The 21,371-nt window shown below is 50.6% G+C and overlaps 1 protein-coding gene across 3 annotated transcripts in view; it reads right to left on the reverse strand.

Annotated features, from left to right (window-relative positions):
• Positions 1–12,561, reverse strand: part of SGSM1 (small G protein signaling modulator 1) — a 73,677-nt gene extending 61,116 nt beyond the window's left edge. For 2 of the 3 annotated variants that reach the window (XM_027566471.1, XM_027566469.1), the window contains exons 1-2: positions 12,462–12,561; positions 12,321–12,364 (exon numbers count right to left, since the gene is read on the reverse strand). In XM_027566471.1, coding sequence (XP_027422272.1) covers positions 12,321–12,364; positions 12,462–12,480 — 63 coding nt within the window. In that variant the 5' untranslated portion in view covers positions 12,481–12,561. Of the gene's footprint in view, positions 1–6,554; positions 6,851–12,320; positions 12,365–12,461 lie in introns of those variants that run through there. The other variant, XM_027566470.1, reaches the window with a different exon arrangement.
• Between the last annotated feature and the right edge of the window lie 8,810 nt (positions 12,562–21,371).

A 21,371-nucleotide genomic window follows, 5' to 3' on the forward strand; every position in this document is an offset into this window, starting at 1 on the left:
CATACGGCATGACTCCACCTGTAGGACATTCTGGACAAGGCAAAACTATGGAGACAGTAAGAGCATCGGCGGTTCCCAGGGGCTGGGAGGAGAGAGAGAGAGAGAGATGAGCACGGGAGGTTTTTAGGATACTGAGAGTATTCTTCCCAGGTGGCTCAGTGGTGAAGAGCCCGTCGGCCAATGCAAGAGACATAAGAGATGCGGGGTTCAATCCCTGGGTCGGGAAGATCCCCTGGAGGAGGGCATGGCAACCCACTCTGATAGTCTTGCCTGGAACATCCTATAGGCAGAGAAGAGCCTGGCGGGCTGCAGTCCAAAGGGTCGCAGAGTTGGATGCGACTGAAGAGACTTAGCATGCATGCACGAGAGTATTCTGTGTGATACTCTAATGGTGGATACCTGTCCTCATGCATTGGTCCAGACCCACAGAATGTACATCACTGAGAGTGAAGCCTCATGTAACTATGAACTTGGGGTGACAATGATGCGTTCGTGTAGGTTCGTCCATTGTTAGCAAATGTCCCACTTTGGTGGCGGAGGGTCCATAATATGGGAGGCTGTCCATGTGTGGGAGTGGGGAAAGTGAAAGTGAAAGTTGCTCAGTCGTGTCCAATTCTTTGCAACCCCATGGACTATAGAGCCCATTTTCCAGGCCAGAATACTGGACTGGGCAGCCTATCCATTCTCCAGGAGATCTTCCCAATCCAGGGATCAAGCCCAGGTCTCCCGCATTGCAGGCGGACTTTTACCAGCTGAGCCACAAGGGAAGCCCACAGGGAAGTGGAGGTGGGGAGTATAAGGGAAATCTCTCTACTTTCCACTTAATTTTTACAGTGAACCTAAAACTGCTTTTAAAAATAAAGCCTATTTTTTTTTAAATGTCTTTCCCTCACTCTGCCGCTCATGGAGGATGTTGGCAGGGGTTCCAGCTTTTGGGCAGACAGGATAAGGCACTGCTCCGCGCCCTCAGTCTGCATGGGCCGTGGGGAGCCTTCGGGGTCTCGCAGAGCTGGGGTCTGAAGACCTCAGTTAGGACCTCGGCGACCACAGGGAATGGATCAAGGCTTCCTTCTCTGGACTGTCTCTCTCACCTGCAGTTCCGGGACTGACCTGCCGCACCCTCCCCGCCCACATCCTCCCGTCCTGCCTGCCACACCCACAGGTAAGGAAGGCAAAGCCCCAGGGGCATCCTTCTGCCGGCCCATCCGCCCATCCGTGTGATGGTGAGTGAGCAGACAAATAAATGATGAGACGGTCGCCTGCGAGTCTTCAGACGGTTAGAAAAACCCTCCCTCCGGTTCTTCACTCTTAACGACCCTAAAGGTGGCTGTGGGGCTTGCAGGAGAAGCAAACGCCTCTCCCAGCCTGCTGCCAGCCCGGCCCAGTTAATGGTTTACTGATGTGCTATAAATAGTGCGTATAAATAGGAAACCTGCATCGCTTCCCAAGAGTCGGAGGACTGGCCGGCCAGCCAGCCAGGCCTGGAAGGAGAGGTGTTCTGGGGCTGAGAATGAGGTTCCCACCAACCGGACGCCCTGCACGGGTACCCTAGACACCCCTTGACAAGAAGCCTCCCCCAGTGCCTGATGCTAAGAGCACTTGCCAGGGAGCACCTTGGGCAAAATGTCCTTTCAGCCAATACTCCTATACCCAGTCAATGGTGGAGACGGAGAAGCCTCAAAGACAGCTGCCCCAACTGCCCCCCGTCCCCAGGGGAAAGGGCCCGTGTTTCATATCCTGAGCTCACACCCTGGATCCCCGCCAGCTTTCTCCCGGGTGCCCTGCCCACTGCGTGTGGCGGCTCCCCTGGCAACACTTCCTGTTTCTGCAGACCCACGGGCCTTGTGGATAAAGAAGGTGCACACAGACTCCAGACGGTGCCGAGATTCTCTGGAAGGCTGCCTGAAATTCGGAGGTGTAGGGGCCACAGGAAAGTAAGAAATGGAATTCCCAGATGGTTCACACACTGTGGACCAGAAAATGGAGTAGCCACCTCCAGCAAACCTTGGGAGGAAAAGCAGTGAGATACTGTGTCTAAGGGTTGGGTGGAATCCTGGTTTTTACCACCTGTGACCTTGGGCAAGTCACTTCACTTCCTCTGTGCTTTGGTTTACTCATCTGTAAAATGGGATGATAAATAGGACCTAAATAGTCAAAGCTATGGCTTTTCCAGGGGTCATGTACGGATGTAAGCCCTGGGCCATAAAGAAGACTGAGTGCCGAAGAATTGATGCCTTCAGACTGTAGTGTTGGAGAAGACTCTTGACAGTCCCTTGGACAGCAAAAAGATCAAACCAGTCAATCCTAAAGGAAATCAACCCTGAATATATCATTGGAAGGACTGATGCTGAAGCTGAAGCTCCAATACTTTATCCACCTGATGTGAAGAGTCCACTCATGGAAAAGACCTTGATGCTGGGAAAGATTGAAGGCAAAGGGAGAAAGGGGCGGCAGAGGATGAGATGGTTAAATAGCATCACTGACTCAGTGGACACGAATTTGAGCAAACTCTGAAGACGGAGGACAGAGGAGCCTGGCATGACTTAGTGACTCATCAAGAACAACGACATCCCTGCCTCAGGGGTAGGTCCTATTCATTAAGGATTTTTTAAAGATTACGTACATCAATGGATATAAAGCACTTAGCATGCTGTCTAGAACATGACAGAACTTTCTGGACATGCTCCATCCCTGCATTGTCCAATATAGTATAGTTGCCTTGTGGGGCTATTGAGTATGAAAGTTACCCAGTGAGGTTGAGGAACAGTATTTTAAATTTAATTTTACTTGATTTAAATGTAAATAGGCACATGAGGCTAGTAGTTCACACTGGACAGTGCCAGTCTGGAATACAGTAGGTGGCCAATAAATGCTCACTATGATTGCTATGGAGAAGGCAATGGCACCCCACTCCAGTACTCTTGCCTGGAGGATCCCATGGATGGAGGAGCCTGGTGGGCTGCAGTCCATGAGGTTGCTAGGAGTTGGACACAACTGAGTGACTTCACCTTCACTTTTCACTTTCATGCATTGGAGAAGGAAATGGCAACCCACTCCAGTGTTCTTGCCTGGAGAATCCCAGGGACAGAGGAGCCTAGTGGGCTGCCGTCTATGGGGTCGCACAGAGTCGGACACGACTGAAGCAACTTAGCAGCAGTAGCAGCAGCATGATTGCTATTAGGGCTTGTTATTATTATTAGAAGACTCGCTGGGTTAGAAATTAGGAGACACCACCATTTCTGAGCATGTGGAAGGCGGGGAACAGTACTGGGATCTTTGTATCCCAGCACCTTGCAGGGTGTTTTCTTTTATAAACTTGGTGAAAGATTTATTTAAAACCACAGTGAAGAACACCTACCGTACTGGAGTATTTGGGCTGTGGATCCTTTACGGGTCCTGAGGAGAAGGGAGGATACCCTCTCTGTATGGCAAGTACAGAGTGTTCGTACAGTTTCAGGGTTTGCACACCCCGGAGTAGAAATCTCTGACTGGGCAGACACCTGCACGCAGTAGGTCGCCAGGCAGCACTGGGATCACAGCCAGGCATGGGGCATCAGAGCGGTCACTTCCACCGTGAGGGGCTGAGCTCCAAACACAGCGCCCTCAGGCTGTCAAGGTGGACGCCTGTGGTTTCCTGGCCGGAGTTCCACCTCCCTGTCTGGACGTTTCGCCTCGACTCTCCTCTGGGCCCCCTCCTTTACTCTCACAGGGCTGACTCTACACTCTGCCCTCCCAGGCTTGATCAGTCGGAGGAGAGGAATCCGTCCTGCGGCCACTGGCGCAAAAAGAGCACATGACCCAGGTTGGTCCCATGAAATCTAATCCTGAGACTTCCGCTAGAACCACAGGGAAGGGGAAGTTTGGTTTCTGTTGATGCCAAGCTGGCAGATTGTGCCCTGAGAGCGGCTGGGCAACACTCGACCTCCCCATAGAGACAGAGCATAAAGCTTATATAGAGAAAAAGCAGGGCAGGGAGATGGAGAGATGACATCATTGGAACCCCTGGATACAGCTGTACCTAAAGCGGGTCACTCCACAGCTTCCCAAACCCTTGCACCGATATATCCACTTCTTAGCCTCTCTTTCCCTTTCTGTTTTATACTTGTAGATTTATTTATTTACTGAACTAGTTTTGTTAGCAAGTTATGATCCAACTTGAATTGGGTGGGGCTGGCTAAAATACCCAGCTGTGCTGCTTCGCAGCTGTGCGACCTTCCTTAGTCTGGTTTCTTAACCTCTCAGCTTCAGTTTCTTCATCAGTAAAGAGGAACTGCAATCTGTACCTACCCTAAAGGAAGACTGCTTTGTGGATTAAATGAGCCAGAGCTAAGCACTTAGTGTTTAATAAATGGTAGTGGTAAAGATGTCTTTATTTCTTTTTTTTTTAAAAAGAAAAATAATAGCTGCTCTAATTCCAATGTTCTATTTCAACATAATGCACTAAATAATAATTAGAGGAGAATTCACTGAACACTGAAAGTATCACCAAGCCCCTTGATCTCCTGGGGCTTCAGGTATCCGATTTTTGTATGGAGGTCTACTGCAAAAGGTCCTGTCACTGTCCTTTACAAACACCCAGAAACTGAATTCCTTCAAGATTTTGCAAAGAAAAAGCACCAAATAAACCTCCAAGCAAAAACTACTCATCTCCTATCTTCTTGCACCACTAAAAGAGAGGAAAATATGCCACCCACCCCCACTCGAGTCCAGCCCTCCTAGCCGCCTCACCCAGGGGCTCACAGTGCCTAAGCGGCAGGGCTGGCAGGCTCACGAGGGTTTCCGACCTCCTGAGGCAGAGGAATTACCTCCACTGGGGACCGAAGAGTGGCCAGACACAGAGGGACGCTCCAGCTGCCCACCACAAGATGGTGATGCCGTCAGTCAAGACTCAGCTTCCCGGACTCCTACTCAGGAGGCTCAGTCCCTGTGGATCCCCAAACACGCCCCTTCCCCATCCACAGCACCCCTCCTGTGGCCCTGGCCCTGCCCCTCACCCCCTTTGCCCCAGGCTGACCCAAGAAGAGCACGATCCCACGCTGAGGGGACCTGCAAGTGGAGCAGATGTGTGACCAGAAAGGGGAGCAAAATGTCCTTCTCACGCTGAACTGGGTTCTATCTCACTCTTAAGTGGGTGAGCCAAGCACTGTGCCTGGTCCCTGCACAAAGAGCCCTCCGATGATAGCACAACAGAACGGTAGATGATGCCCCAGCAGACTGATACACGAGGAAACTCAAGTCCGAGAGGTTCCCGCAGCCCCTAAAGGGCAGGGCTGTGACCTGAACTCAAGGCTGTCTGCTTTCAAAGCTTAGCCTTATCCCCAACTCCACACTTCCGGTGTCGCTCACAACCACATGTGGGTCACTGGTTTGGGCTCCACAGTGATACAGAGCAGGATACTGGAGCCAAATTCCCAAGCTGTACCACTGACAATCTCCGTGACTGCAGGCAAGGTCATCTCTTGTGCCCCAATATCCTTCTCTGTTATGGAGAACATTTTATCCACTTCAGGGGGCACTGAGATACTTAAGTGAGGTCACTCATATAAAATGCCCAGTAAATGCTGTTCTTTTTTTTTCTTTTTTAAATCTTTAATCCATTAGAATGGCTTTAGTAGAGCCCTTGTTTCCCTTGAGTGAAAGCTCTCTAAAGTCTTATCAGCTACTGAGTTTTTTTTAATAAGTCTTAAATACAGACTTGGCAAATTCAGAGTAGAGAAAACATGGGGGAGACTTGGCTCTCGGAAAGTGATGCCGGCCAAATCAGATGGTTGGAGGTTCTTAGAATCCCTGAGCTGTCCGACCGCATCTGCTTAGAAAGCAGGAGAGTGAGACAGGGAGAAGGGGCCTGCTAGGAGGCCACAGATTATTAGGGTCAGCGTGGGGACAAGGACTCGGGTGTCCTCACCTCCCATCCTGGGGTCTGCAGCCAACAACTGTGGGCCCAACGTGGTGGGGAGGCGGAAATGCCCTTTCCCACGTGCCAACCAGCACCCTCTCCTGAGCCCCCCAGGAGGTTACTGCACGGGGACCCGGGCAGACTACACCTAAGCAGGAAAGCCAGCATCCCTCCCGACTCCCCTGTCACATTGTCCCCAAGCCCACCACTATCAAAAGCTCCAGGAAGCCGCATTGCCAGATCACGAGAACAAGCATGAAACCGGGCCACGTGCAGATACGGCTGCATTATTCATGAGCACTTCTGCCGTCTTAAGCCTGAAAACACAACACACATGAACTGATTTGAGTCAACCCTGCTAGCATCAGAGCGCCCCCAAAATATCCCACCCAGGATTCCTGCTGTCATTCCTTCCACTGGGCCAGTGTTTTTGGAACCTGCGCTTGGCCCGGCGGGGGAGTGTGGGGCTGTGATTTCCGGCCCAAGAATGGAAAGCTCAGAAAATATAAGACAGGAGTTTCCTCTCTTGCCTAACCACTTTGAATCTTCATTTGTCCCTCCATGTACTGCCCATCTGGCAGCCACGCGTAGGTGAATTCACACTCCTCTCGTGATCAACCCCTCCCCGCCCCCCTACCCAACCCAGCTTCCATCTCACTCAGAGTAAAAGCCGAAGCTTCCCAGGGCCACAGGCCCTGCACGACCGGCCGCGTGTTCCGTGTCCTCCTCCTCCGTTCTTTTTCACTCTGCTCCAGCCTGGCTGGCCTCCCCGCGGATCGCTGGCCCCTCTCAAGGCCTTTGCGTGCACTGTTTCTTCTGCCGGGGACACCCTTACTGCAGATGTCCGCCTGGCAGGACTCTGCTCAAGTCACCCCGTCAGAGAGGCCGCCCTTGAGGGTCACCTCTGGAGCACGCTTCCCTCCACGCTCCACCGCCTTTCCTGCTTTATCTTTCTCACAGCTCCCACTGCTTCTAATACGTATTTATTATGTATTTATTAAGCTTCACAATAGAGCTTCCCAGGTGGCGCTAGTGGTAAAGAACACACCCAATGCAGGAAACGCAGGTTTGACCCTTAGGTCAGGAAGATCCCCTGGAGGAGGGCATGGCCACCCACTCCAGTATTCTTGCCTGGAGAATCCCATGCACACAGGAGCCTGGTGGGCTACAGTCCATGGGGTCGCACAGAGTCGGCCACGACTGAGCACAGCTTCTCAAGAGCATGTGAGCAGGGATGTTGTTTTTGTTCGTTTCTCAATCTTCCTGCAACAGTGCCTGGCACCTAGTAGATGCTCAAGAAATATTTGTGGAAAGGAGAGAGGAAGTTTCCTTCTAAGAACTGGCAGAAAAGCTCTGTCTCGGCCCTTGCTGCCAGTTGAAACCTCCTGAGGTAGAACTCCAAGAAAGACCCTCCCCTGCTCACAAATCTTCCAGAGCTCCCCACTCTCTGAGGGGGCAGACGCTGCAGCCGGGCATTCACAGCGCTGCACAGGCTGGGACTCAGGGACCTCTTCTGACTCATCTCCTCCCCCTACACACATCGGAACCCCAGCTGGCTTCTGGGGACTCTGCTGAAGCTTGTGGTTCCCAACCTCTGCCCTTTGGGATGAAGGGCCATGAGGCCGCCCTCCAGATCCTGGCAAAGTGGGATCTGAATCCTGGCTTCTCCACTGGCCAGCCGTGTGACCATCTCCGTGTCTCCAGTTCCTCTTGTATCCAGCAGAGGAGGTGGCAAGTCTCCCTGTTAGGGCTGTCTGTCGTGAGGGGTGAAGGAGGTAAGCGTCTAGGGACCACTCAGCCCAGCTGTGCTATTCTGAGCTGGAAACGTCCTCGTGACGGGGGCTGTGCTGTGCTTTGCAGGATGTTGAGCAGCATGTCTGGTCTCTCCCCACCAAATGCCAGAGCATCTCCAGCTCTGACAACCGAAGACGTCTCCAGACGTTGCCAAATGTCCCAGTGGGTGGGGGGTAAGGCTGCCAGATTTAGCGATGCATATTTATTCCAAAAGACTACTCATTGTTTATCTCAAATTTGAATTTAACTGTGTGGCCTGTGTGCTATCTGGCAACCCTACCTGGGAGGCGAAATTGTCCCCCCTCCTTCCTCAAGAGCCACTGGGTTAGAGGGACGCCACCGCAGGGTCTAGGGCTAACACCCCTGTGTCCCTTCTTGACTTCCTCCAACCTTCTCAGCACGTCCCACCCGCCTGCCCTGATGGCCCACTCAGGGGCGGGGAGGTTCAGCTCCCCAAACAAGCCCGGCTCAGCCGCTGTGATGATGGCCCCCCCGGAACAGCCCTCGCGCCAGCTCCAGGGAGCAGAGCTAAACGCGGCTTCCTCTCATCCCCAGCCTCTCTCCTGGGGTCTCTCTGCCGACCCACAAGCCCCCGCCTTCTCCCCTTTGGTTAAGAGGCCAAGCAGGCCCAGCCAAGAGGCAGGAAAACAACGCAGTCACTTTGCTTCCGTTATCAACCCGTGTCACGTGGCTGGCTCCTTTAATGGCAGTCGTCATGGCAACGGGAAGCCAGTCCCTGCTGCTCTGGGAACCAAAACAAAATTAAAGGGGTGGAGGCAGGGAGGAGCAAAGAGGGGAGGGCTAAGGGAGCCAGGAAGGAGCCAGGAGAGAGTGGCTGGATTTGACTGAAGGAAATCATGCTGAGGCCATCCTGTCCCCAGCTGTCCCTGGGGAGGGAGACAGTTAAAAAAAAAAAGATTCCTGTCCTGGAGAAGCTCAGGCTAACGTGGTGGGTGTTTTCACATGGTTTATACTGACAGGTGAGTAATTTTCATCCCCATTACCAATAAACTAGAATCCAGACACGTGTGAAGGTAAAGACAGATGCTTGTCCGAGATTGCACAACTGACGGGCAGTTTCAGCTCCACCCTCTTCTTTCCATATTCCTCAGGTCCTCCCCGCTCCTTTCCTCTTGCTTTTAGGATAGGACCACATGCTCTGCCCCCTCTGCACTCCAGCCATTTCCGAGTCCCCCCTCCCCACCTCCCCGCGCCCATTCCTCCAAGTGTGTGGTTCTCCCTCCAGCTACAAAGTCTTTGCGTGTGCAGTTCCCTCTGCCAGGAACTGTTTTTCCTCTATCTCTCGCTACCTCATACCTTCACCTAAAAAGCCTACTTATCCTTCACACAGCTTCTTAAACACCACTTCCTCCAGGAAGCCTTCCTGAGCCACCTGCATGCAATTACATCTCCCGGATGCGTGCTCTTGTAATGCCAAGTGATGCTTGCTTCTCCTCCAGACCTTGGTGCACAGCCTGCAATTACCCCTTTAATTACATTACCCCCGGGATGTCTGTCAGGGTCTGTCCACCATACTGGAGTGTCAGCACCAAGAGGACTCAGCCAATCTAGTTCACCGTGGGATCTGCAGAGCCCGGCCGGTCAGCACTCAACAGCGCTTCCAGCCCCACAGCCTCTGCTGGCCTTTGTGGCTTCAATGGCTCAGACAAAAGCTTGCAGACCCACTTGGCTTATCTACAGAAACTCACTGTTAAGCTGCCCCAGTCCAGAAAGAAGGATGGGAGGCACCTCTGGGCGAGGCTGTGACAGGGAGGGAGGTGGCTGCAACCCAGAGGGTGCAGGGAAGGAAGACTTGACTTGACTCCTAGGTTTCTAAGCAAAGAGCTCCCCTTTGCCTTCCCACTGGAGATGCTCCCCGAGGAGGTGGTCAGAGGAAGGAAAGGAGAGAGGAGGTCTGCTTTGGGGGGGCGTGTGTGTGGCTGAATTTGTCTCCATACCCTTGGGGGGGGGTACCCATGCTGAACAGGGGGGTCAGAGACAGAAAACTGTTCCCCTTTACTGGTTCTGTGTCCCTGAAACATCTCTCCCTCTCTCTGGGCCAGTTTTCTCATCTGTAAAATGGAAATTATAGCACTCACACATACTGAGATTGTGGTGCCGTGTAGACGTGGATGGGGATGTTTGTGATTTGGTGGGTAAGAGCCTGGCTCTGATGCCAGACCAGGCTTGGGAGGGTCTGTCCCTTCTGGGCTGTGTGCTCGTGAGGAACTCACTCCTCTGTGAGCCTCAGTTTCTGTGTCTGTAAAATGGGGACAACCTCACTGACCTCATAAAATTACTGTGCACACAGGATACAGCTTGGAGTAGCCTCCAGGAAGTGGAAGCACTAATTACCGAAATGATGAGCCCTGAGAAATGCAAATTTTAGAATCAGCCATCAGCTTGCAAAGTCCTGCCCTCTGACTGCACTTCAGGGTCAATGGATACTTGAGTTCTTTCCCAAACTTGCAAGGTCTGCCTCTGCACCCCCACCCACCCCTGCCCAGGCATCAAGCGGGATGGCAAAGGTCCCTTAGACCAGATGGCCTTGGCCTCCAGTCAGGCAGAAAGCTCATCCCAATCGTCAAACTCAGAGGCTCACAGGAGAAAATGCAGCCCTCGACCACCAGGGGCAAAGTGTCCCCCACAACGTGGCCAATAGCCCAAAGCAGACTGACATGGATGAGACCTCCAAGGACACTGGGCCAGTGCTTTCTCCTCCAGACATGGAGAAACTGAGTCCCGGAGACGGGAAGGAACTCGTAAGGGCATTGAGGGAGCTGGTGGCAGAGCTGGGTTTAGGGCCTCAGCTGGACGCCTGCCCAGAGCAGAAATCACTCCCTCCAACATGCTCACAATCTCTTCTGCTTGTAGCCCTGGCCCCCACGCCCCCGACCCTCAGTGGAACCATTTCCTTAAAAACACAGCCATTCTGGGTGAAAACCCCTGGAGAGAACATAGAACATCTGGGTTTAATGAAACAACGAACACAAAAATTGCAGGTTTTTACTCTGAAGGCTTTTGGAGGGGGCGGTCTATACCCACTCTCCCCTGAAACAGTCATCTGAATGTGTAGCTTTCAATGGAAAGAGGGTCTAGACAGAGCTCTCTTCAGGTCCCCACAGGGGTCTCTGTGAGCGTAAAAGTTCTGGGCCTTTCTGAGGGATTTCATGTGTATGTCTCCTTACTCAGAGACACTAGAATGTGCAATCAGCCTGGAACAGATCCTTTCAGCAACAGCGGGACGTGCCACACACGGAGACACACACAGACACACGCCCACGCTCCCCGAGGGGGGAGGGGCAGCAACAGGTCCCAGCTCTGAGACTGCCCTTGGTGGCTGGCTGGCTGCCACCGTGCGGGGAGGGCCTTTTTGGTGGTCAGCACTGCCCCCAGACACCGACACCCTCAGCACACACGGAGGCACAGAACCAGGCCAGCCCCCTCCGCCGAGAGCTGAGTGCTCAGAACGCAGAGGTGAGGCAGCCTCGGCATTGATGGGGTCCCAGGTGGTGGAATGCAGAGTGACATGGGGGGGAATACACACACACACACACACACACACACGGCCGCAGCCTCACTCATCCACACACAGATTCATGCCATCCCATGTCACACACACAGACACAGCCACTGGCTCACTCATTCACAGATTCCTTCATCACACAGATACACATCATAATCAGAAAACAGATAAACACACAGATGCATGGACACATAGAGATACACTTAGATATCTCCAGGGAGATGCGTGGATGTGCTCAGATACACATACTCACAGCTACACGTCCTCACCCACACAGGCATGTGCGTGCACACACACACACAGACACACACACACACACACAGAGTCCAGGTATCTAAATGCTTCCCTAGGCACCCATCACTATAGATTCTCTTGCTCTGTGAGAAGTCATGAACTATTAACTCTGAAGGCTAGACTGGGCTAACCCCATGGAGAGTGAAGGGTCAGAGGGGCAGCTGAACCTTGACTAATTCTCACCTTCCTGCCAGAGTCGGGTGGGTGGGGGGTCAGGGGACCCTGCCTGCCAGGAGAGCACACACACATGCCTACAAGTGGACTTAACCCACTGGCCTGGGACTCTCAGGGAGGGGTCCCCTGGCTCCTAGGGATGGCTCCTAAGACTGAATTTAGGGGAGGGGTGTGTGCAGGAAGCTTTATTTTCCCAAAGTGAATTTTCCCCCCTTCCGGAAGTCTGGTCCATTGCCTGCAGCCCCATCCGGGCTTCCCCGACTCAACAAGCCCTGGCAGCAGCAACCCCCCCGCCCCTCCACCCCAGGTGCATTTCTCACCTTGATGAGACCCACCCACATGCTCTTCCACAAGAGGGGACCCTACCGAGACACATCCAGGTATGCCACCCCCCCCAGCCTGGGGGCCCTCAAGCAGCAGTTGCTCCCGTACACAGCATAAAAACACCCAGTGCCCCCCTACCCCCCTACTCCCACCCCCAAACTCACCTGCTTCTAGCCCTGCGGGAGGTTAGCCCCCACCCAGATGGGCCCCCCACCCCAGCTGGCCACGCGTCCTTTGGAGACGCTTCCCTGGGGTGGTTGCGGCGGCCCCCTCCCCCGGGGGTCGCGCCGCCCGCCTCCGCCCGGCACTCACCTCCTTCTTGACCGTGCGCAGCAGCCTCTGCCGGGTCTCCGCCTCTGTGGGGTGAGACGGGAGGGCGGCCGCTCAGCCCAGGGCTGGGGACCGTGCTGCGGAGCTGCCCCCCCGCCGCCCCCGCACCCTGCGCCCCCTTACCCGCCAGCCCCGAAGCCATGGCTGCGCGCGCGGCGATCCGAGTCCGGGTGGCGGCGGCGGCGGCGGCGGCGGCTCCCGGGCGCTCCACTCGCCTGCTGCAGCCGCGGCGGGGCGGGGCGAGCGCCGAGTGACGGTCCAGGCGCCAGACGTCAGGCCCCGCCGCGGCCGCCCCACCCTCCCGGGAGCCACGCCGGGCGCCCAGGTCCTCCCGGAGGCTCCTCCCCGCCCGACACACACCCTCGGTCCCGCGCGTCCCGAGGAGCCGGCGCCTGCACCTCCCTCCCAAGGGGAACCCCACCACCACGACCACTGCCATGCCCACCCTCCTTCTATGGGGCCGGGAAAGACATCATCACTTAGTCACTGTCTGCTGTTTGCCAGGTTCGGATGTGGCGGTGGGGGTCGGGATTGGGGGGCTACTACACACAGTCTCCTAGCCTGTTTTCTCCTCTTTAAAATGGATATAGTTTGATGACCTCATAGGAATGATATGAGACTTAAATGAAGTCCTGAATGTAAAGCACTTAACACACATCTAGGGGAAAAGGGCCAACAACCATAAAGGATAGCTGTGCTGCTATGCTATTATTATTATTATTACTACGACGACTACTGTAGGCATACTTCTTTTCATAGTGCTTTGCTGTACTGCACTTTACCGATATTGTGGGTTTTGCTTTTTACAAATGGAAAGTGTGTGGCAACCCTGTATCCAGCACGTTTATCTGTGCCATTTCCCCAGGGGCATCGACTGGCTTTGTGTGTCTGTCACATTTTGGTAGTGCTCATAATATTTCACACTCTCCACCAGCAAAAAGACTCCTCCATGAAGTCGCGGATGACGGGCTTCCCAGCTGGCACTAGTGGTAAAGAACCCGCCTGCCAATGCAGGAGACATAAGAGACACGGTTCCAACCAGAGGTTGGAAACATCCCCTGGAGAAGGGAATGGCAACCCACTCTGGTATTCCAGTATTCCAGCTCCACTCCAGTATATCCAGCTGTGGATCCAGAGTCCCCTCTTTTCCATTTGTCAGTGTCGGGGGGCCTTTGGCCATAAGCCACAGCTGCTGATTTTGGCTAACTTTGCAAAAGGGCATAGACTGGAAGGATAACAGGCATTCCCAGAGTCCAAAGGAGGCTGGAGGACTCAGAAAAAGGGTGAAACCAAGGCAGCGCTGGAAGGCCAGCAAGAGAACCTTGAACAATCATCTGACAGAGACAGGGTGTTCAGGGCACCACCACTCAGGTGATAGGAACTCCATCTATTTGAGGTCCTGTTGCAGACAGGGAGTGTCTGATTGGTCTGGCCTGGGTCACACGCCAGCCCCTTGCTGAGGGAGGGCAGCCTCATTCACAGTCCTACCACCCCGCCATCTCCAGCGTAGGTGTGGCGGTCCCCTTGGAGCCCAGAGAATAGGAAACAGTTGCTTCTTAGCAAAAATATGGAACAACCAAGTGAACAGCAGTCAGAATTCTGACCTCAGGGTCCAAGAGACTGATCCAGGGGTTCTGTTCTTGACTGTGCCCCTAAGATGATGGAGTTACTTTAGGAAAGTAGGGCACCCAAGCCCCACGTTGGTGTCTGTTTCCTAAAACCCGTGGTTTTCCTTCTCTCGCATTTGTGTGCTAAGTTGCTTCAGTCGTGTCCAGCTCTTGGTGACCCCATGGCCTGTAGCCTTCCAGGCTCTGTCCATGGGATCCTCCAGGCAAGAATACTGGAGTGGGTTGTTGTGCCCTCCTCCAGGGGATCTTCCCAATCCAGGGATGGAACCCAGGTCTCTTAGGTCTCCTGCACTGGCAGGCAGGTTCTTTGCCACTAATGCCACCTGGGAAGTTTTCCTTCTCCTACCAAGCTCAAAGTATGAGAAGGTGACTTGTACTGATCCTTCCTTGAAAACCTGGAGCTTTTCTTCCTAAAGGAAGGATTTGATGAAGCTTGCTTTAGTGGCAACAGGAAGATGGGCATCTATGGGACCTGGATTTGCTCAGCTTTTTGGACCCGGACTCAGGTTTTTATTTTTTGGGGCTCCAAAATCACTGCAGATGGTGATTGCAGCCATGAAATTAAAAGACGCTTACTCCTTGGAAGGAAAGTTATGGCCAACCTAGATAGCATATTCAAAAGCAGAGACATTACTTTGCCAACAAAGGTCCATCTAGTCAAGGCTATGGTTTTTCCAGTGGTCATGTATGGATGTGAGAGTTGGACTGTGAAGAAAGCTGAGCGCCAAAGAATTGATGCTTTTAAACTGTGGTGCTGGAGAAGACTCTTGAGAGTCCCTTGGACTGCGAGGAGATCCAACCAGTCCATTCTGAAGGAGATCAGCCCTGGGTGTTCTTTGGAGGGAATGATGCTGAAGCTGAAACTCCAGTATTTTGGCCACCTTATGTGAAGAGTTGACTCATTGGAAAAGACTCTGATGCTGGGAGGGATTGGCAGGAGGAGAAGGGGACGACAGAGGATGAGATGGCTGGATGGCATCACCGACTCGATGGACGTGGGTTTGAGTGAACTCCGGGAGTTGGTGATGGACAGGGAGGCCTGGTGTGCTGCAATTCATGGGGTCGCAAAGAGTCCGAAACGACTGAGCGACTGAACTGACTGAACTTGGACCCTGAGCTTGGCTCTCTCTGCTGCAGTTAGACCACTCACCACTAGGGGCGCTGGCACCGAAGGTCAGCTTGTTGAGTCGCAATCTCCCTGAGATCAGAGCAGGAAATCTTTCCTGGGTCACAAAGCCCTCTTCAGGGTCTGAGAATCCCACCATCTGACTCACTGCTACCTAGGCTTTGTCTCATACCTGTGCAGCTGACCCCTTGTGCAACTGCCAGAACCAGTGAGGAAGGCCTGTTCCTCCTGCAGTGTCCCTTTAGCGCCCTCTACTGAGAAAACTCAGCATCGTGCTCAGTATAAATGAGACAACGTTAACGCAGTCCTATTACCGAGAAGCCTCCGTTGAACTCTGGGAAAACGCATTTTTCCTCCAGTTTATTGCCTTTTGCCTAAGTTAGCCAAAGGCAGCTTCTGTGGCTTATGGCCAGAGATCCCTGAACAGTTCCATTTATTATGGAAGAATGAATTTGGAATTGAAAAGCAGACAGGGAGGCCTGGCGTGCTGCGATTCATGGGGTCGCGAAGAGTCGGACACGACTGAGCGACTGAACTGACACTGATTACTGGTGCAATAGCATGGCCTCATTGTGAAGCCACCGACCCAGAGTTTTCTCTTACTTGCAGTTGAAAACATTGTGCTAATAAAATTATTCCGTGGAATGTGTTCATCTGTTTCTATGAACATGAATAGAAAAAAAACTGACCTACTTTTCCACTTAGAAAATGAACATCCCTCTCTGTCAATAAATGCAGATCTCAATCTTTCCAGGCACGTGGGAGAGGAGGTGCAAAGGCCCTGGGGTGGGAACCAGCATGCCTAGACAAAGAAGAGAATGGGTATGGTAGAGATTGTCATGCAGTCAGTGCTTAAGGCTCCTCCAGTCCACAACTCCTTAAGAAAGCCCAAGAGAGCCTTGACTTTCTTCTTACTTTCTCATCCCACATTCTGTCCACCAGCAAGCCTTTTAAATTTACTGTGGTGATATTCACATAGCATTCACCATTGTAACAATTTTAAACTGGACAGTCCAGTGGCATGTACTCCCAGTGTGCTGAGCCATCACCACTCTCTAGTTCCAGAACACTTCTTCGCCTCAAAAGGAAACCCCGTACCCATTAAGCAGCCTCTCCCCACTTCCCCCTTCCCCACAACTTTCGGCAACCACGCATCTGCTTTTTGTACCTATGAGTCTGCCTGTTCTGGAGATTTCATTAAATTAAATGAGCTGATATGTGGCCCTTATATCCAGCTTCCTTGACATACTGTAATATTTTTGAGGTTCATCCATGTTACAGCACACACCAGTACTTCATTCCGTTTTATGACTTAAGAATATTCCATTATGTGGACATACCCACGTTTTGTTTCTCCACTCATTAGTTGATGGACATCTGGATGGTTTCTACCTCTTGGCTGTTATAGAGTTCTTCTATGAATAGAACTGTACACATTGGCAAAGAAGATTTTATGTGGACAAACATTTTTAACTTGGGTATTTGATACCTAGGAGTATAATTTCTGGGTGCTACAAGTTAAGAGTTTATGTTCTCTTCAAATTTACGTGTTGATACCTAATCCCCAATGTGACAGTATTTGGAGGTGGGGCCTTTTGGAGGTGATTGGGTCAGGGGGATGGATCCCTCATGAATGGGATTAGTGTCCTTAGATCCTGAGAGCTCTCCGGCCTCTTGCACCATGTGAAAATACAGCAAGAAGACAGCCATCTAGAAATCAGGAGGTAGCTCTCGTCAGACACTGAATTTGTCATTGTCTTGATTGTGGACTTTCTAGCCTTCAGAACTGTGAGAAATAAATCTCTGCTGTTTATAAGCCAACCAGTCTGTGGTATTTCAACAGTCCAGGCTGACAAAGACATCGGTCATATGGCCATTCTATGCTTAATGTTTTGAGAAACCTCCATATTCTTTTCCGTAGCGATTGTACCATTTCATATTACTACCAGCAGTGTACAAGGATTTCAATTCTTTTCGCATCCTTGCCAAAACAATTTTCCTTTTTAAAAATTAAAGTCATCCCAATGGGTGTGAAGTAGTATCCGATTGTGATTTTGATTTGCATTTTCTTAATGACTAATGATGTTGTACATCTTTTCATATGCCTGTGAGCCATTTGTATAACTTTTCTGGAGAAATTTTATTCTAGTCTTTTGCTCATTTTAAGCTGAATTGTCTTTTAGTTGGTGAGCTGCATGAATTCTTTATGTATTCTGGATACTAGACTCTTATTACACATATAATATGCAAATATTTTCTCCCATTATGTAGGCTTTTTTCTTTCTTGACAGTGGCCTAGTAAGATACTGCAAAAATGGTTTTTTTTTAAGTTTTTTATGAAGTCCAATTCATGTATATTTTGTTACTTGTGATTTTGATGCCGTATCTAAGAAACCATATCCAAAACCAGGATTCTGCCTATTTGCCCTATGTTTTCTCCTAAGAGTTTTATAGGTACAGCTTTTATATTTAAGTCTCCAGTCAGAACACGTGCCTCTGAGTGAGGCCTGGAGAGGATGGGAGGGAGTGAAAACTGTTCCCGATGGTCTCAGGGCTCCAGGATGCCTGGCTCCTGCTTCACAGCCATGGCCTTCTGCACATCATTCCTTATTCTCTAAGTCTGTTTTCTCATCTATAAAATGGGACAGGTGTTCATTTTACTTGTCTATTCATCTCCCAGTGCACCTGTGAGGATTAGCATCAAATGACATCGTGTTTATGGAGATTCTTGGTGTACACAGGATTGTTAATTTAGCGAAGTGATACAATTATGTTATCGAGCTGCTAAAGCAGATCTCAGTCAAGGCTCTCGGGAGAGAAAAAACACTCGCTCTGAGTCACTTAAGCTGATGGAAAGATGTGGAGGGGGTGGGGGGGTGGATTTGATAGACAAAAAGGACAAGCCAAACAGCAGTATCTCTGGTTGTGTGAGGCTGATGGATTTTCTCTTGCTGTGTATGGCTCCGTTCTCTCTACTGATGGGTCCTGTTCCCTTCACTGACGTAAGGGAAGGGAGACTTACTCTGAATTGTGCACTCTTTCCAGCAGTGTGCTTTTTAAAAAGTTATTATAAACATATGATACCTTTTCACAAAATAGAAAGTAATAAGGATAATAATAAAAAAAATGATGGGGTCAGATCTCAGCAGGAATCGGAAGTCCTGGCTGTTTTGTGAATCTTGCCTCCTTGTGAATCAGCTACTCCTCCAGGAAGGCCTGGTTTCTTTGTTTGGAGCGTGGCTTTTAAAACCAAGATCTGGGCATTAGGTGTCTTCTGCTCCGCCTTATTCTGCCTCCCTCCTTCTCTTCACACACTCTGTGAGGTCTTGGGATTCCAGTTTCCTGGAGGGATGCACAGATGGGAGATAAGTTTGTGTTAGCAACAAAGAGACCAGAGGCAAGGTCCAGGATACAGGAACCTGAGCTCTGGCTGCTTCTTGAGCAAACTGTTCTTTAGGTCAGCTTTTGCTGCTTAGACCCTGGGAGTGTGGATCTCAAACCAGAGGAAAGTGAGCTGGGTGATGACCCGACACTTCTGTGTCCAGCAAAGCCTGGGCAGGCGGCGAGGGGAGCCTAGCGACAGGCTGCTTCTCACTGTGCCTTTGGCAGAATCAGGGCCACCAGCAGTAAAGGCAGAGCCCACATCTCAGCGCCGCCTTGCCTCTGGTGTCACTGGGCTGTCTACTGGCAACAAGGGGGCTCTGCTTGGATGCACCTCTGGGTCCCGACTTAAGGGAGGGGCAATCGTGCCTGCAAACACAGGGGTACTGTTGGTCCCCAGTCACTGTGGGGGTGTTCTGGCGGGGGAGGGGGTGTTCCAGGTGTTCAGGTCCCTCTTCCCCCACAGCAGCTTGTGGTTCTCGGGGACCCACTCGCTTCTGCTGTAGTGTTGAGAGCTGCGAAGGGGCAGGTCGGCAAAAAAAAAAACAAAAAAAACACAAAAGAAGAACCACTTACCAGGGGACTCACATCCCTGATACCTGGATGCACCTCTTTCATGGCTTATTTTTCAATGAGTCCACCTCCCATTATCTCATAGGAACTAGGGAGTTCTTAAGACTTTTTGGGCCGGAAGCATTCTCTCAACAACTAAATTTTGAAGTGCAAGAGACAGTCTGGGGAAGCTACATGGGCCTTAAAAGATCCAATTAATGTGATTTTGGGAGGCTTAAAGAAGTGACTCTGACCCTATGAAATCAGGAAAGCAAAATGTATGGAAATTAAACTCAGACTGCACAATTATTCCTGGGAAGATGGTCTTACATTTGTACATGTGGGTGGTGTTGTACAAAAACAATTTTACTTTTATTTAGAAGAGGAATCCTATAGTGTATTGTGGAGGCCACAAATATCTACCTACAGGGGTAATTAATTTAAGTAATTAATTAATTTAGGCTGTGCACTGTCCATGCGGTATCCTAGTTCCCTGACCAGGAATCGAACCTGTGCCCCCTACAGTGGAAGCACAGAACTCCAGCCACGGGCACATATTTTAATTTTTTTTAATGTCCTAATGCCATGCAAGCACCTTGCTGTGGTTTGTCACAAACTCCTCATTCAAAAAGGCCTGTTTTCTTTAAACATAGATGGAAAAGAATCTGAAAAAAAAAAAACCAGATTACATATGTATGTATAACTCAATCACCATGCTATACACTTGAAACTAATATCATATTGTAAATAAACTATAATTTAAATTTTTAAAAATAAATATCTAAATAAATGCTAATAATCTATAATGAAAGAGGTTCTGAAAAAGTACATGTGTGTATATACTTATATTAAATCACTTTATCCCTGTGCTGTACTTTTACTGTACCACTGGAACTCTAGAGAATTTCCAGGAATTTTTAATTTTGGTTACTAAGGACACAAAAAGCCACCACGAATCTACTCTCTCCATATTTCATAGAAGAAAAACCATCTTAACACCTAAAGGGTAGGAAGCATCTAAAAAAGGAAAAAAAAAAAAAAAAAAAATAGCCTTTCCCCAGGCAGGGACAGCTGGTGTTACAATTTCACTACAGAAATCTTCTGCCTCTAGCTTATGGAATCAAATCTTGTCTCTGATACTTCCTAGCTCTGTGACTTTGGGTAAGCAACTTTGCCTCTCTGTGACTCACTACCTCCTCCTGCGGGTCACTGAGAGGATCAAGTGATGCGAAGGCCTATGGAAAGGCCTTGTCTGTGCTTGTCGCTCGGTCTCAGTCGTTGCCTGACTTTTTGCAACCCCATGAACTGTAGCTCGCCAGGCTCCTCTGTCCATGGAATTCTCCAGGCAAGAATACTGGAGTAGGTAGCCATTCCTTTCTCCAGGGGATCTTCCTGATCCAATCGAACTTGGGTCTCCTGCATCGCAGCACATTCCATAATTGTAAGTGAAAGTTGCTCTGTCGTGTCCAACTCTTTGCGACCCAATACAGTCCCTGGAATTCTCCAGGCCAGAACAATGGAGTGGGTAGCCTTTCCCTTCTCCAGGGGATCGTCCCAATCCAGGTATTGAACCCAAGTCTCCTGCACTGCTGGCAGATTCTTTATCAGCTGAGCCACAAGGGAAGCCCAAGAACACTGGAGTGGGTAGCCTATCCTTTCTCCAGCGGATGTTCCAGAGCCAGAAATAGAACCGGGATCTCCTGCGTTGCAGGCAGATTCTTTACCAACTGAGCTATCACTGAAGCCCCACGGAAGCCCACTCCATAATTATGCTGATGTAGATTTAGCGTCACCAATATTCACAAGAGACAACAGCGCCACCTCATGGCTGTCTACTCCAGGTGCAGACAGCTGCTTCGGTGGAGGCATCCACATGGGAAGAGAGTGGGAAGCTTGTGTAATGGCCAAGGTTGGGGGAGAAACAGGAAGAAATGCCATAAATATTCATAGAATTATAAAGTTGGATCCTCACTTTATGCCATATACAAAGATTAATTCAAAACTGATCAAATATGTAAACATATGAGCAAAATCTATAAAACTTGAACAAAACAGGGCAAAAGCTACATGACATTGGGTTTGGCAATGCTTTCTTTTTTTTATGTATTTATTTATTTTTATTGAAATTTTTACTCATATTAGGGGTATAGCCGATTTACAAACAATGTTGTGACAGTTTCAGGTGAACAGCAAAGGGACTCAGTCATACCTGTACCTGGATCCATCCTCCCCCAGACTCCCCCCCACCCAGACTGCCACACAACATTAAACACAGTCTCCCGTCAATAAAGTAGGTCCTCAAAGGTCAGCAGTGATTTCCTGGATGTGACACCAGAATCACCGGCG

The sequence above is a fragment of the Bos indicus x Bos taurus genome, chromosome 17, assembly GCF_003369695.1.
Source record: "Bos indicus x Bos taurus breed Angus x Brahman F1 hybrid chromosome 17, Bos_hybrid_MaternalHap_v2.0, whole genome shotgun sequence".
In the NCBI taxonomy this organism is placed as follows: domain Eukaryota; kingdom Metazoa; phylum Chordata; class Mammalia; order Artiodactyla; family Bovidae; genus Bos; species Bos indicus x Bos taurus.